The 16,608-nt window shown below is 36.5% G+C and overlaps 1 protein-coding gene across 2 annotated transcripts in view; it reads right to left on the reverse strand.

The window, feature by feature from the left end:
• The window catches only part of Unc5c (unc-5 netrin receptor C), a 354,227-nt gene that overhangs the window by 98,459 nt on the left and 239,160 nt on the right, over positions 1 to 16,608 (reverse strand). For both annotated transcript variants that reach the window (XM_026407463.2, XM_026407462.2), the window contains exon 4: positions 7,698 to 7,801. In XM_026407463.2, the coding sequence (XP_026263248.2) occupies positions 7,698 to 7,801 (104 nt within the window). The remainder of the gene's footprint in view (positions 1 to 7,697; positions 7,802 to 16,608) is intronic.

Raw genomic sequence — 16,608 nt, forward strand, 5'->3', positions numbered from 1 at the left:
TCTTCTGTATTGACCATTATGCAATATACATTGCAACTTTCAGAAGATTTGTAAAAGTATGCATATTTTTATGTTTTAAAATAATGTTGGTCTTCAAGTGAGTTGAAATTATGTATTTCGACAATTGTTAAAAATAGACAAAGGATTAAAAACATACACACAAAATGGAAGCTGTCGTGATATTTTGCTGGGTTGTTGTAACTTCTGCAAAGGGAAGGAATTTGCCAAGAAGGGGAATGTGTTTTCCTGCTGGGAAAACACTCCTTAATCGCACATATGCCTGGGTCATTGCTTTTGAGAGCTGAACATACATAGACCATATCATGGAGAAAAACTTGTCTTGAAACCTGAAAACTTCTAAAACCTAAGTTAGAACATGAGGAGATTAAAAGCATGTGGACAAGTGAACTACTAGCAACAAAACATGGTACATAAATCACTAACTAAACCAAACTTAAAACCCTTAAAACCAGAGGAGAATGACTTATATAAGAGCATCTTCCTATGGAACGAGATAGCACTGACATGTCCTTTTTTTAAAATTAATTAATTAATTAATTAATTAATTAATTTTTTATTGTTGGTTGTTCAAAACATTACATAGTTCTTGATATATCATATTTCACACTTTGATTCAAGTGGGTTATGAACTCCCACGAGTATGGCAATATGTAAATCAATGGAAGTGTAACTGATGTGATTCTGCAATCTGTATAAGGGGTAAAAATGGAAAACTGACATGTCCTTAAAAGGCTAAATTCTTCAGGGTAAAAGGACTAAAAATTAGCAATTCCACAGCTTGATCTTCAGCAGTGTTTACTACTAACTTGCCTTTCGGGATAAGCATCTTTCTGACTTTCTTCTTATTTACTGTTTGGGACTACTGCTAAATCTTTAGATAAAGCAGGCTCTGGGCCTTCTATCCATAATGAACTTAAGTATATAGAGAATCATCAAAAGAAGTTCCAAATTAAGAGAACTCATCAAAGAAATAAGATAACATTGTTTTTTTTTTTTTAATAAATAAGGACCTCAAAATAAAAGACCCTCCCTGTGTGTATGGGCATTGGCCAGGTCCTTGCTGAAGCACCCTATGATAGAGACTGTATTTGAAAATAGCTGAGGTTTATTGACCACTGATTTTAGGTCATCTAAGAAAAGATCAGGGTATAGATCTGAGGAACTTTAGCATGGAAGATCTCGCTTTCTCCTGAAAGAACAAATATTTTCAATATTTAGTAAAATCAAATTTAAATGCCACACTTAGAGTCTTTAATTTCCATGGAAATTAAAACATGTTTGTATTTCTTTGCTTTTCTCCCTCTCTTCTATTCTCACCCAGGTACAAACACCATCTTCTTTTTCCTGGGTGGAGGAAAGATTCCCTAAATGGTGTCCCTACTTCCATTCTTGCATTTCTTAAAATTATTTTCCATGAAGCAGTGGGAATTATCTTTTAAAGACATATACCAGGTCTTGACAACTCCATACTTAAAATCTCCAGTGGCTTTTCATTCATTTAGAGATGATTCCAAACCATTCGCCATATCTGTACATCTCTGATATCCACCTTCTCCTCCACTAAATATCTTGCTCTGCTCTTTACTGCTAACTGGGTCTCAGACACAGCACCTCCTTTATATGCCTGCAATCATGTCAGCTCCTTCTGAGGATATTCTTTCTCCTACTCCCAGTCTTGGGAGTTTTCTGGCCCAGATCTTTTTAAGACTGGCTCCTTCCTCTCATTCAGATCTCATCTCAACTACTACCTGTTCAGATAGACTTTCTATGAACTCTAAAGTGACTCCCACCCTGAACAACCACCACTCCCTCTCATAAGACCATGTCTTCCATCCTTTAACTTATAGCATCTGAAAAAAATTTTATATATATATATATTTCTTATTGTTTTTCTTCTGTAGGAAATTTGACTTGTTTTTCCAGTAATCACAAGAGTATGTGGCACAGATTTACATCATTTCTTAAATAAATGAATTAATAATAAAAAATGAAACCTGAATTTTGTACTATAGGCTTGAAGCAACCACTATGTATATGTAAAAAAAAAGTTCCAAATCTTAGACAAGATTTATTATTTTATCTTTTGTTTTAAAATTTATTTTTATATTGCCAATTTTATTATGACTGTTTTTGGCGGGGGGGGGGGCGGTACCAGAGATTGAATCCAGGAGCACTTAATTACTGAGTTGCAGCCTCATCCCTTTTAAAAATATTTTATTTAGATACAGGGTCTCACTGAGTTACTTAAGGCACACTAAGTTGCTGAGGCTGGCTTTGAACTTGTGAAACCTCCTGCCTAAATCTCCCCAGCCACTGGGATTTCGGGTGTGTACCGCCATGCCTGTTTGCTTACTGTAACTTTTAATTTGCATGATTATATGGGTTTGGGTGAGCTCTGTATGTAAGTATTAGAGGTAGATCAGAAGAAAAATGAGTGGGGTGATCTTAATAAACAGGTGATAGTAGATGTTGATTAGACTATTGCAAAACTTGAAAACTACTAGCCAAGAAACCTAATACTTGTGAAAAACTGTTTTCAAGGCTGATAATCATCTCATAATCCAAACCCCTTCTTGTTCTTACACACATGCTAGGAGAAAATTCCAACAGATATTACTGGGCACTGAAAGCAATGTCTCCCTTCAAATTAGTATTCTAACTCTTTTCTCTCGGAATCTCTTTTGCCTGCAAAGAATATAAAATGCAGCTTAGTCGGCAATGCACCTGCATGGAAATTCATTGACATGAAGTTCCAGTTATGAGAGAATGACAGTGAAACACGAATCACTCTCATGAAACACAGTGTTGTGCAGCCATATTAATAATCAATTAGGTGGATAACCACCTGATGCTGCACATGTGGTGGCACCTCCAGCTGCCTGTGGCTTTATGCCTTGACAGTATCAGCTGAAAAAAAAAATCTGTTCCCTGTTTATCACGACTAAACTCAGCAAAATAATCCATTCTTCTGCACTTCACCCCATATTTTCCCACTTGATGATTAGAGATGCAAATGTTGATAAATAAGTTGACTGTTTTTAAGTACAACTGGGTCAATAAGTTGAACATTGTGCTCTTTTCCTCCAATTACACTCCTATGAGAAATAGCTCAATTATAATTAGGGAAGCAATTATCCCCTTGTTAAAGGTGAAACAAATCACAAGTTTTAGTGAAAAATTCAGTTTTGCTCCTTTTACCATGCCAACTAATCTTGTATCCATTGATGTTTTGATCCCAGTGCTCTCCAAAAGGGATAATCTGATGAAATAAAGCATCTTTGAGTGTATTTCTGGCTCACCATGTGATAGTAACATTTTCTAGGCATAAACTAAAATGAGCAAGAAGGGATTAATTTCATAGAATGCTGCCATTATGCCACTGGAGCAACCCAGCACCCATCCGTGGGTTTATTAATTTTCTTGTTTCTTCAGGGAGATGGGAGGGAGGTTTGCCTACTGAAAGGGAGACAAATGCTGCATCAGAAATGTAAGGAAGGAATTTTATTTTCGGTTTGGTCCTTTCAAAAGTGTTGTAAAAATACTGAGCAATATGATTTGAGAGTATTCTGGCAATGGGTTTTTCTTTATTTTACCCAGTCTGCCTTAAAATTTGAATGTGATTATTATTAATCTCCCCTATAATCCTTGAGTTAAAGTATATCTCAGTGGCCTTTTATTCCTGGTCCTAGTGGATTGGAACCTTGCTCTCAGGTTCAGGTTGATGGATTCTTCTTCCTCCTCTGCACTGAGTTCTCTCAATAGGGTTGTGTCTTCTTGGTGAAAAATACCTTTTTTTTTTTTCCCATTTGGTCAAATGTGGGAACCTACTTAGAGATCCATAATCAGTTGGTGTTAGAGATAAACATGAACAAAAGAATCTTTTGCTCCTTATCTTGTCACGATGTAGTCAGAGGCAGAAGAGTAATCAGATAACATTTCAATGCAAGTTGTGGTCTGACTGTATAAAATTGTGACTATAGAGGCTTCCATTTAGCCAGTCACACTGATTCATCCATACCAAGTGTTAAACACTGAAATAGTTCTGAATGTGTTGATAAATAACTGAGTGCCTGCACCACACATCCTGCCTTGGAATTCCTGGACTAACCTATGGTTCGGCTGCAAAAGGGATTATATCAGATACAACAAAAGGCTTTCAGAGCTCTGTTCCTATGCTAATGGCAGTGTGCAGTTATTAAATATTTTTCATAACATCCCTAGATAAAAAGAAAGGATGTAGGGAGACTAGAGAAGAAAGTAGCCAAGTCTAGAGCTGTGAAACCCTTGTTCTTCATCTCTAGGGTCCCCTCAACCTAGTTTTTCTTAATCAGTAATACTGGGAGGAGTCAAAACTGCCACCACATGGAGAGATGGCATATAAGGAATCCTGAGTTGGCCTCTTCTTCCTGTGAGACTGTTATTTCCTTGGGCTCTGAAAAGGAGATCCAACAACAATCATCTCTGCCCCAATTTCCTCTTTGGGAGAAATCATGAGGACTGATCCACTATCTTAGGACCAGAAGGACCAAATGAATGAAAGTAACTTTAATGTTAACAGTAAGCAGAGAAGTATATCATGATTTGCTGTAGGTGTTTACAGGGACAAGTCATTTGATGGCATTGCTGAAAGTGCATTTCTTTGTTTTAAAGTTCACAATGTTATCTTTCTTTGTAGCACTTATGAACTCCAACCAAAGCAAATGGCTGAAAGAATACCGGACAGCATCTTGATTCTTCTTCATAGAATAGAAGTTTCTCTTCATACCCACAGTGCTGAGCAGTGGGCAATGTACTCAACAGCTATTTTGAATTCAAGAGCCAAGTACCATTTTTCTGTGAATAACTGATAATATCTAATAGTACTAATAATATGTTATGTTCCTCAATTGTCTTTAGATATTTTCTAAGTGATATCCATGTATCATCTCATTTAAACTTCACTACCCCACTGTGCCTTATTATCTCCCTTTTACAATGCAAGAAACTTAAGTGCAAAGAATTTAAGTATCTTGTCCTAAGGTAAAGAGCTGGAAATAAAATGCTTGGATTAAGTTAACCATGAGGTCTAAAAGGAAATTAGGTTTAACATTCTACAAAGATGATTAAAGAAGGCCAAAGTAGAGAAATTAAATGTTATTATCTCAGTAATGCCTTTGCCATTATTTCCATCAAGTGCAGTGCTATCATAATTGAGATTAGAACTCTTGAAAAAATTGCTAATTTGGATAGGAAGAGAAAAAATTACTGCTTCCTGATATTCTGCAAAGAAAGCATCTCACTTCTTCCTCAGTGAAGCTAGACATATGCTGATAAAAACAAGAATCATTTGAGTTGATCAGCTACGTGTTCTTTGAATATTTACTATCTGACTCTCTTTGAGAATCGTTTGCCTGGATAACAAAGCACATATCCAGCCTGGTCTGATCTCCTAAGAACTGATCTAATTATTCCAAAACACATGTATTTTACCTGCTGGTTTCCATTTAAGATCAAAATTTCCTTTTATAGTATTTTTATACTTTAAAACTCCTTAAACAAATAAATGAAATTTAAATAATGAATGCATTTATATTTAAACTAAAATGCTCATATAATCCTTTAACTCCCCAAGTTACCTTTCATTCCTTCCTTTTTTATTTATCTGTCCCTCATGAGCAAATGGCAGTTGTAAGGTGTCATGTTAAGGTGTTCATTAGCTTTCTGATCTTGGTGATTTTAACAGTGTTGAAAAGAGTCTACACAGGAGTTTATTAACCTGCTCTTGAGCTTGTATGTTTGATCTTTCTTCTGACTTCAAAAAAATGGAAAAAGTAATATGCATTAAATATAGTTCTTTGAATGTCAAATGGGTAGATGATTTTTGAGCTTGCCAAGTGTTAATTGGTCTCTTCCCCAGTGATGATACAAATAAAATTCACAGCCAATTAGTTTGCAGTCATGAATCTTTACTTCTTGACAAAGTGAACTACTTTGTTGAGGAGACTGAAAAAAATGAAGAGCACCAGAATCTCCTCACTGAAAGTCTTTGCAGAGATCAGTTGCCTTTAAAGAATTTTGAGTGAAAACAAGGCAGGGAGAGCCATCTTAATCATGATATGTTTTGGATTTCAAGGGGGTTTGATGAAAGAGGGTTGCATTAGAATTTAAGAACTACAATTAAGCAGACAGATATACTATTGTAATCACTAAATGAAATATTGCATAGAGAAGAGTTTTTTTTTCTTTTTAGTCAAAGTAAATCACACTATGTCTTGGTGCTGGAAGATAAGGACATGATTTTGGATGAAATAGCTACAATCAAGGAGTCTTTGATTCAGTGCTAGAAAAATGTCAACTACAAGGTAAAAAATTGCTCTCTTCTTCCAAAGTAAAAGGGGAAATTTCATTAAAATTTTCTATGAGATTGTTACATTGCTTCTTAGATATGTGAAAAATGGAGTCATTTAGGCCCTAAATTTTTACTTAATTTAGTATTAATATTAGTTTGGAAAAAGGAATCAGGTTTGCTTTTTTGTCACGGGCCCAGCGGAATAAGCTGATTCCCACCTTTGCTTAAATCTCTAAAAGACTGAAAAACTGTGAGAGAGCAAATAGTAAAGGCCTTATTAATTATTTATGAGTTACTCACCACTTTTTGAACAATGTTTTAAATTTCACTGATAGATAAAATTTCAAATTTTTATATTATGAAACATCAGCTAACTCCTATGCATTGAATGCCAATATATCCAAATCGCAACACCTAACATATACCTCTTAACACATACAAAATTTTTGAATGAATCAAATGTAGTATGGAGGCTAAGGAGAACCAGAAATTAGCACCTATGTCACTTGTCAAATTAAAATGTGCCTGGGTTTATAGGACTGGGCCAGCTAAGATAATCATCTTGGGTGCATATCAGAAGAATGTCTCCTAATGATCCTGTGAAAAGTAAAGTTTTAGAATTTGTGATTATCTGTTAGTGAATTAAAGTCACTGTATTAGAGTTCCTCAACAGGATGCTCTAAGCTGGTGGTCAGTGTCCCCAGGAGAGCATGTAATCTCCCGTGAGTCATGCAGGCCTATTCCTTGGAGACAGGCATTTTCAAAGGGCATTGTATAGTTGGGTGCCGATGAAAAGTTATGGTATACATCTGATTCCTAATACTTCGTGAGCATTCAATAGGCTTTGTTTTAGCAGACACACAAAAAAGCTTATAGGATGAAACTAAATGACACATTACTCAAGCATGTTCCAGGCAGGTGGATATGGCTTTTAGGGATGTCCATGATTACATCATATAATAGGAAATACACATGTAGAGTGTATAGACTCACAGACAGACATGGATTCACACACATCCTTCTCACACACTTTTTGCACATTATCAAGTGTCACGTTAAGTCATACCATCTCTCTCTATAAGTGCCAGATAAAACAGTATTTCTGATTCCTTGAAAGAGACAAAATTAAACCAAGCTGCCTGTGGCTTTGTCCAGTGGGGCATTATAATTGACTCCCAAGTCATTAATCAGTTCCCAATCAATCTATTTTGCCAGCAGCAGGCAGTTAGGACTCCATTACCAGCCATTCATCATGCCATGCCCTAATTCACCGCACCATTAGCTATGGATTAGGCCTCTGTTAGAATAACTTAAGTGCCAATTGCTAAATGCAAAGAATTTTTGTTACCTCAGCCACTGGGATCCCTTCAGGTGGTCGACACTGGAGTAAGACTTCCTGTTCCAGGGACACTTCCTTTCCCAGGGGTTCCTGCTCAAATGTCTTCCGCAGATCTATAAAGTACAGGTGATAAATTACACATCAAAACTAAGTGACATTTATGCATTTACAGAAAGTGCCAAAAAAGTTTAGCATTTTATGTCTTTGTATTCTTCAGCCACATGTTAATACTGTGCCATACTTAGATTTCCTCTGGTGGAAATTATGAAATTCAAAGGCTATGAATTATCCCTATTTTAAATTTCAACAGAAACCTCTGGGGATCCTCATTTTTAACCATTAGTAAAATTCATTAATTGTACTTCTTTAGTATTTCTTTATAATCAACTATGGGGATCACCTTCTTAATCAAAAGAAACTCTGTTCTTGTTATTCAAATTAATATAGAGTCCCTTATGTACATATATATTTTCCTCTCACAATAGATACTATTAAAACTGTAGAAACTCTAGAATCTTTTGATCAATAAATAAAAAACAAGCTTCTGTTGCATGCTGGACACCAGGATGCTGGAGTCTTCAAAGAAAGAATACAATTTCTTGAAATGTCTCAAATATGAGGCAGGGAGAGAGTAACTATTGAGAAGAATCCAGAAATAACTCTAATTAAAAGGTATTCTTCAATTAGAAGATTAAATAGTCATTTCTGCTTAAATATACCAAGTACATAATTATGTGCTTATTTGGTAATAGTTGTTACAGCAATATGCAGCCAAGTTTTAGAAACTATTATTATAAGATAAAAAAATATTAGAAACCAGCTTGTTATTGAAATGCATCAGAGGTACACACTTTAGGAAACAGGTTTAACTAAACTATCATGAAATATCATGTGATTGCTTTATTTTAATATGTTGGCTTAAGCTCTAAATAAGTTTTTATCTCATTTCTAAAGTTAAGAAGGTAGTCAGTCATGGAGTTTTAAAGCAGCTTTTAAAAGAAATCCCACAAATTTTTATTTTATTTATTTGGGTCTCATAGATTGAATCCAGGGTGCTTAACCACTGAGCAACTTCCACAGCCCTTTTTAAAATTTTTTACTTTGAGATAGAGTCTCACCAAGTGGCTTAGGGCCTCACTCAGTTGCTGAAATTGGCTTTGAACTTTTGATCTTCCTGCCTCAGCCTCCTGAGTTGCTGGGATTACAGGCATGTACCACCGTGTGCAGCCCAAAATTTTATTTTATACTTCTACACTTCAGTTATTTCCAAAAAAAATTATTGGAATTTTATCCAGTAGATTTCAATAAAAATTATTGCCTCTGTCCTTCCATCCCAATTCCCCATGAAGACAGAAGAATCAGAAGCACCATTACATCCTGTTGAAATAATAGGTGGAAACCTAAAGACTCTAGAGACATGCCCCTAATGTCTCTTCCATAAAGCACCACTTAGAAAAAATGCATTGAGGAAAAAATATCCATTGTTACACATTTGCCTTTTTGTTGAATTTCTTGGCAGAAGAAAATCTGCAAGATTATTGTGGTTCTAAAAATTTCTGTCATCAGGGAACCTCTAATTTGGTTTTCAAGAAATTGAGTATAATGTGGAAATGAATACTTAGAATCCACAGTTACTATAACTCGAAAGGTCTCTAAACCATGCCTTTGTTTTGCATATGAAGAAAATGTGTACTGAGTTACCCAAAGCCTCACAGCAAAATACCTGATGCTGTAGTTGAACCCGCTGACCTCAGTTTACACAATTTGCCATTCCTTCTAACATCTCTTTTGGTTAATCTATACCCTCCCAACAGAAACATTGAAAATGTTTTCTTCTAATATGGTAGTTTCTGGGGATTTTTTTTATTTGCATTGAGATAAAACTTTTGGCAATTCACCAGATAACAATAAAAAGACTAGCAATGAATAACTTCTAGGGGATTTAAGAGCAATAGATAAGGTATATCTTGTTTGCAGAAAATGACATCAAATAGCTCCCATCCTCTGTGAAGTCAGGTGAAGACATAATAACTGGAATTAGTTCTCAAATTAAATAGCATACTAACTCACTCTCCAATTAATCAGGAGCCTACAAAATTAGGTGAAGAACAAGAAGAAGTGAGGCATATATGTATCCAAAGAATCAAAGAAGCAGTATCATCAATATTTATTTTCTTCTTATGGTAGACATTTTATTGGGTATGTAAGAAGAAGATGTGTAAGATGCAGAACCAAAACTGGAGAGGTAAGCTGAGGTTTATTTACAAAAATCCTTTCTACCATGGTAACAAATACCAAACCCTCAAAGACTCCTAAGCAAACAAGGAGATCAGATGTCATATTGTCCCTAGAGTGGCAGATGGATTGAAGTGATGGTGAGAAGACAGAAGGTAGTTAGGGGCCCATTTGGATAGACCAGGAAGGATGATGGGGTCCTGAACTCAGCTAGTGATAGTGGACAGAAAGAGGAGGAAGCATATTCCAAAGCTAAGTAGATGAGCCTAGGTATTTGGAAAGTGCCAGGAGGTAAGGGTATTGCTGTATTTTTCACTACTGCATTAACTTGGTACTAACACTAAATAAAATGGCACCCACCTGGACAGAGAAGTGGAGAGAAAGATAACTTTGTGTTGGTAGGTGTTCAGTTTAGTGTATCTGTGGTATAATCAAATGGAAAGCCCCAGTAGGTCCAACTCTTGGTTTCTGAACTTCTACACTATTAATTTTGTGAACTAGATAATTTTATTTGTTGTGAGGCTTGCCCTATCCATTGTAGGATGCTTAGTAACATCTCTGGTTTCTACTCACTGGATGCCAGAAGAACCCTCATAGCCATGACAAAATTATTGTTAGCTGACACTAAATGTCCCCTAGTAGAAAAAATCCTTTCTTCCTCCATTGAGAAACACAGTCTAGAGTTGGAGAAAGAAGTCCTGGTAGGACATCTTGTCTTCCTTGTCTAGGCAATGGCTGAAGCACTAGGAATAGATGACATCACCAGGGGAGAGACTGCATCACAAGGACAAGAGGGCTCCAGCATTTAAGAAGTATGATCGCCAGCAAAAATGAGTGAACCAAGAGGCAGGAGAAAAATCCAAAGAGAATTGTGTCACAGAAGCTAGGAGAAAAAAACATTAAGAAATATGGAGATCAACAGGACAAATGCAGAATAGGCAAAGGGGAAAAGTCATTGGTTTGAGAATTTCAGAGTGAGGGGAAGTAGAAGCCAAGTTATGTTGGGGAATTCATGGGGATTGGAGGAATGACTGTTAGAAATACCTACGACCCTATTCCAAAATTTTATGGTGACAGAAGTCAGCAACACCACTAAAGGGCAATGGATTTGAGTGTAGCATGCTGTCATTGTTGATAGGATGTGGTGTAATTTTTGGCCCACTTTTCAAATTCCTGCACCATGAAAGCATATCTCATGCAGTCTTCATTTCCTAATTGAGATGGTGACAACCAGAGGCACCTACTTAAAGAGAAGGTTTAACTCAACCATCATTGAATACCATATCATTGTTTTGTTTAAATGGTTTGGTTTTCATGTCTATAGAAATTTTTTTCTAATTTCTAAATATCTCACATTTAACCCCACACAAGACAATACTTCCTCCTGAAAAACGCTTGTAATTCCTGCCATAAAACCTCTCCTCCAGCTTTCGGGGTGTGTAATGAGCATAGAATATATTGTGGCTGAGCAGCGCAGCAGCTGCTCACTGCAGCCTCCACACTACTCTGCAAGGGGAGGGTGGGAACATTTTCAGCATATCCTTTATCATTTGTAGAGATGTGATAGAAGGCAGGCCTGATGCCTTGCAGGCTGAGTGAGCACAAGGGTGACGAATGAATAAGCATGAAAAACGGACACTTGTCAGCTAGGAATTAGATGTAAAACAGAATGGTTCAGAATAATGTGAGCCTTCCTGTCAGAAAAAAATGAGATGAATTTTTGCCCTTGAAAGACCTTTAGGATTCTAGTTTTCTTTCCATTAATTCTAAGGTTGCCTTGAATAAGAAGCATTACAACTTAGATTACTTTTGCAAAGTCAACTTGGCCTGACTCCTGATTTAGCTATTGATTCTACCAATTAAAAGAAAAATCAGCTCTGTCATAAGCGTGCATTCAGAGATGTTTACTCAAGAACATGAATATTGGCTTACTAAATCCATACACTGAAATCCAATTAACAGATGTCAAATCAGACTTGAAATGATATGAATTTCTATTGACCATTTATACTTAATCAAAGAATGCCTTTTTGAACATATACATGTGTGCACACAGTCTCATTTTTCATTGTAGAATTAAGATGCTTTTAATTATTATTTTCGATGCTAATAATGCTGTGGTTGAAAATTATCCATGATGTGGAATACACTAATTCATGGCATTCTGCAAGCATTAGCTCTGCTTTTTGACAATGTAGTTAACAGAAAAGAAGGTTAACTGGGGCATGAAAGACTTTCTGTTCTTTTGTTTTCCTCATTTATAAAATGAACATAAAGAACTGGAGATTGTTGAAAAACTCTTTTGCTATAAGGGCCTATGACTGAATAAGATTTTAAATATTCATTTTAGGAAAAAATATCCTATCCTTTGTGAAATAAAATAATTCTTGGTTGAAAGCAGTGTTTAAGAGAAATAATAGAAGAAATTATTTGTAAAGTGTCGGAGTTGACACATCTTAGAAAAGAACACCCCAAATATTCCCCTTGAGACAACTTTCATGAACATTTTTAATACGTTGATCTACAGGTATGGGTAAGGTAATTGAAAACTGGGGAGAAGGTTGGTTTCCAGAAGACCCAGTGTTAGAAATATTAGAAAATTCTGTACAAATATCAGAGTTCTGTAATATATTATACAAAGTTCTGATTAAAAATTAAAAGTTCTCATCATTATAAATATACTGAAAATTTTTCTGATAAAACTAATTTTTCAGTCTCCATCAGAGAGAGAGGAGGGAAAAAGGAAATGCTTACTCCAATAACATGCAAGAAAGCCCCTCATGCTAATGTGCATATTTACAAAAGAGGCAGAACATGGTGCCTCTTCCTCAGTGACAATCTTGAACAGCTTTGCCTGATAATCTGGAAAGGGTAAATGTGGCCTCTAATAGGAAAGTTGAGGCAGAACAGGTCCCAGCTTGGAGAAAAACAGGCCACACCGCCATCCATGCACCTGTGAGCCTTGCTGATCTGGGATGGAGACAGGAGAAAATGTTAGCAAAAAGATCCATCACCCAATATTTAAGCAGACAGGTTGCTAATACTATCATCTTTACAAAAGATAAACATGTTCTTGCTCCAAGTTTAAAAAAAAATGATTTACACTTTTAAAAAATGTTCATTCCTTCAGCAATGCTACATCATTATTCAGAATGATTTACTATAATGAAATATGTTTTAGAGAACAAAATCCTGGCAATATAATAGACTAGTGTTATAAAGTCAACAATTCTCCAATAGTTTATACTTCAATGGACTACTCTAGTGAAATTCAAATCTCTAAATTCTATAGAATGATAAGATATAAGTGAAATTTTACATTATTAACATTGGCTTTGCTTTTAGATCTCAAAGGGTATTACGAATACTAGGACACATCAAATTCAAAAAGGGTAGAAGATAGTAAAGCACAAAGCCCAAGTAATAAACTTTTAGAGCTACATTTATTATTACTCAGACAGTTTTGGAGTAAAAGACATGTATACTCATGTGTAAATTTTCAACATGTCCCTCTCTTATGGATTTTGACTATATGATCTATGAACTATAGTATCTAATAATCCTTATTGTTTTGTGGAATTTCAGATTTATTGCTGTTTTTCAAACTCTGTCATGACCCTTTGGAGGGCTATGGAATCTATTCAGTAGATTAAAAGCCAGTATTAAGAAATTTGAAATTGAATAAACAGAAATTATTGAGATATACATATTATGTACAGGTTTAAGTGTGTGCATGCGTATTTGCATGTATTTGTGTGGTGAGAAGGTGGGTATCCTGTCCATTGGATCAAGATATAAACAATATATTTTTTGGTCATTGTAAGTCACTGTAGGAAAAGACCCTGGGAGGAAGGATAACATTGTGACTAAGAGCAGGGTTTAGTGCAGACAAACCTGGGTTCAGTCCTGACTTTACCAATTGACATCTGTGTATCCCTGCTTTAGTTTCTTCAGCTAAAAAAATGGATATACTATAACAGTAAATTCAAATTGTCAATTTGATTGAATTAAGAGAGACTGATGATGAATAGGCTTATGGGTGTGTCAATGAGGGTGTGTCTAGGAATGACTGGCATGTGGGAAAGCCAACTGAAATGAAGACCCTCCCTAAGCATGGGCAGCAGTGACCAATAGGATGATGGCTTGGATGGAATAAAAGTTGGAAGAATAAGGAAGCAGCAACAGATGTAAGTTCAATTCTTCTTGAACAGGTTCTTTATTGCTGCTGTGATTGTCTGAGGATATCGGACTCTTGCCTTTTCACTCTTCCAAAGAGGACCCTGCCATTGATTCTTTAGAAGCCTTTGATCTCAGACTAGGGTAGCACAAGTTGATTCCTCTAAAGAGGCTTCAGCCTCTTGGACTGCAGCTACTGTTTCTTCCAGCTCTCCAACCTGCAAGCAGCCATTGTGGACTATCCAGCTTCTGGTCACATAAGCCCCCTTTTTATAATTATACTTCCTGTTGATTCTGTTCCTCTAGAGAGCACTAATACATACAGTAATAAGTATCTATTCCACAGGGATACAAAGGAAGGGGCTCCTATAAAATGCTTATGCCTGGAACACAGTGAGCACCCAAAGATAGTAATCCCCACCTCCTATTTTCCCATAGTAATAGTGAATTTCAATATGGCATACAAACATTTAGCATTATTTTTATTATTCGTTGGTCAAACAAAAATGAATGAGACAGAGCAACTCCAATATGGGAGGACTGGTGATTGCAGGTAAGGTTTCATAAAGAGAAATCCAGGAGAACCATGCTGCGCTGGATAGTCATGCACAGTTCATATTCAGGTTGGGCCTTGAGAATCTAGATTTAACAAGCCCTGTAAGTTTCATGCACAGCACGAAAATCTGAGAACCACTGAGGGATGGATCGATTACTTGATGGACTGTGGACCACCAAGATCTGCATGGTGCTGCTCAACACTGCAGGCAACCCAGGAAGCTGTGGGGAGCCGAGGAGACCTGCTCACACTGTAGCTCTCACCAATTGGTTTACCTTCAGTCCCTGCTAGTAATTACGCAGCTTTGGCAGAGCTCACTTTTGTGACCAGGGAGAGTTGACATTATCTATCAAAGGACTTGAACTTCACAGGTACCTTCACATGAAGGTAACATAAATGGTACAAAGCTAGGAATAAGAATGTTTTTGTTTCCAGAATGCTCACCTGGGTTATCTGTTGGGTTCTAAATTTAAATAGGATGTGGGTAAAAAATAACAATAAACCAATCCATTTCCTCTTTATTCTCGCTACTCAGGTCTGGCTGCATGCTTTCCAGAAGAATGCAGCCTCTGTGACCACAGATACACTTCTTTTGTAGCGAGCAGAAATTGGTAATATGAATTTCTGTGTAATTATTTTCTAATCATGTATATTTCCAACTACTCAAGAATTTATTGGAATCTTTGTTTGAGCAATATTTTGAGTGCTAAACAAAAACTTGTGGAGCTTACTGGGCCTGTGGACCGCCATTTTGAGACAGTTGGTCTAGCAAGTTCAATGCTCAAAGTAATGGAAGTTAATATTTCTTTCTTTTTTTTTATTGGTTGTTCACAACATTACAAAGCTCTTGACATCTCATATTTCATACATTAGAATCAAGTGGGTTATGAACTCCCATTTTTACCCCAAATACAGATTGCAGAATCACATCGGTTACACAACCACATTTTTACATACTGCCATATTAGTGACTATTGTATTCTGCTACCTTTCCTATCCTCTACTATCCCCCATCCCCTCCCCTCCCATCTTCTCTCTCTACCCCATCTACTGTAATTCATTTCCCTCCGTGTTTATTATCCCATTCCCCTCACAACCTCTATATGTAATTTTGTATAACAATGAGGGTCTCCCTCCATTTCCATGCAATTTCCCTTTTTTTTTCTCCCTTTCCCTCATGTCTCTGTTTAATGTTAATCTTTTCTTCCTGCTCTTCCTCCCTGCTCTGTTCTTAGTTGCTCTCATTATATCAAAGAAGACATTTGGTATTTGTTTTTTAGGGATTGGCTAGCTTCACTAAGCATAATCTGCTCTAGTGCCATCCATTTCCCTGCAAATTCCATGATTTTGTCATTTTTTAGTGCTGCATAATACTCCATGGTGTATAAATGCCACATTTTTTATCCATTCATTTATTGAAGGGCATCTGGGTTGATTCCACAGTCTAGCAATTGTGAATTGTGCTGCTATGAACATCGATGTGGCAGTATCCCTGTAGTGCGCTGTTTTAAGATCTTCAGGGAGTAGTCCAAGAAGGGCAATAGCTGGGTCAAATGGTGGTTCCATTCCCAGCTTTTCCAGGAATCTCCATACTGCTTTCCAAATTGGCCACACCCGTTTGCAGTCCCAACAGCAATGTACAAGAGTACCCTTTTCCCCACATCCTCGCCAGCACTCGTTGTTGTTTGACTTCATAATGGCTGCCAATCTTACTGGGGTGAGATGGTATCTTAGGGTGGTTTTGATTTGCATTTCCTTGACTGCTAGAGATGGTGAGCATTTTTTCATGTACTTGTTGATTGATTGTATGTCCTCCTTTGTGAAGTGTTTGTTCATGTCCTTGGCCCATTTGTTGATTGAGTTATTTGTTTTCTTATTGTCTAATTTTTTGAGTTCTTTGTATACTCTGGATATTAGGGCTCTATCTGAAGTGTGAGGAGTAAAAATTTGTTC

The sequence above is a fragment of the Urocitellus parryii genome, chromosome 10, assembly GCF_045843805.1.
Source record: "Urocitellus parryii isolate mUroPar1 chromosome 10, mUroPar1.hap1, whole genome shotgun sequence".
NCBI classification, from domain to species: Eukaryota; Metazoa; Chordata; class Mammalia; order Rodentia; family Sciuridae; genus Urocitellus; species Urocitellus parryii.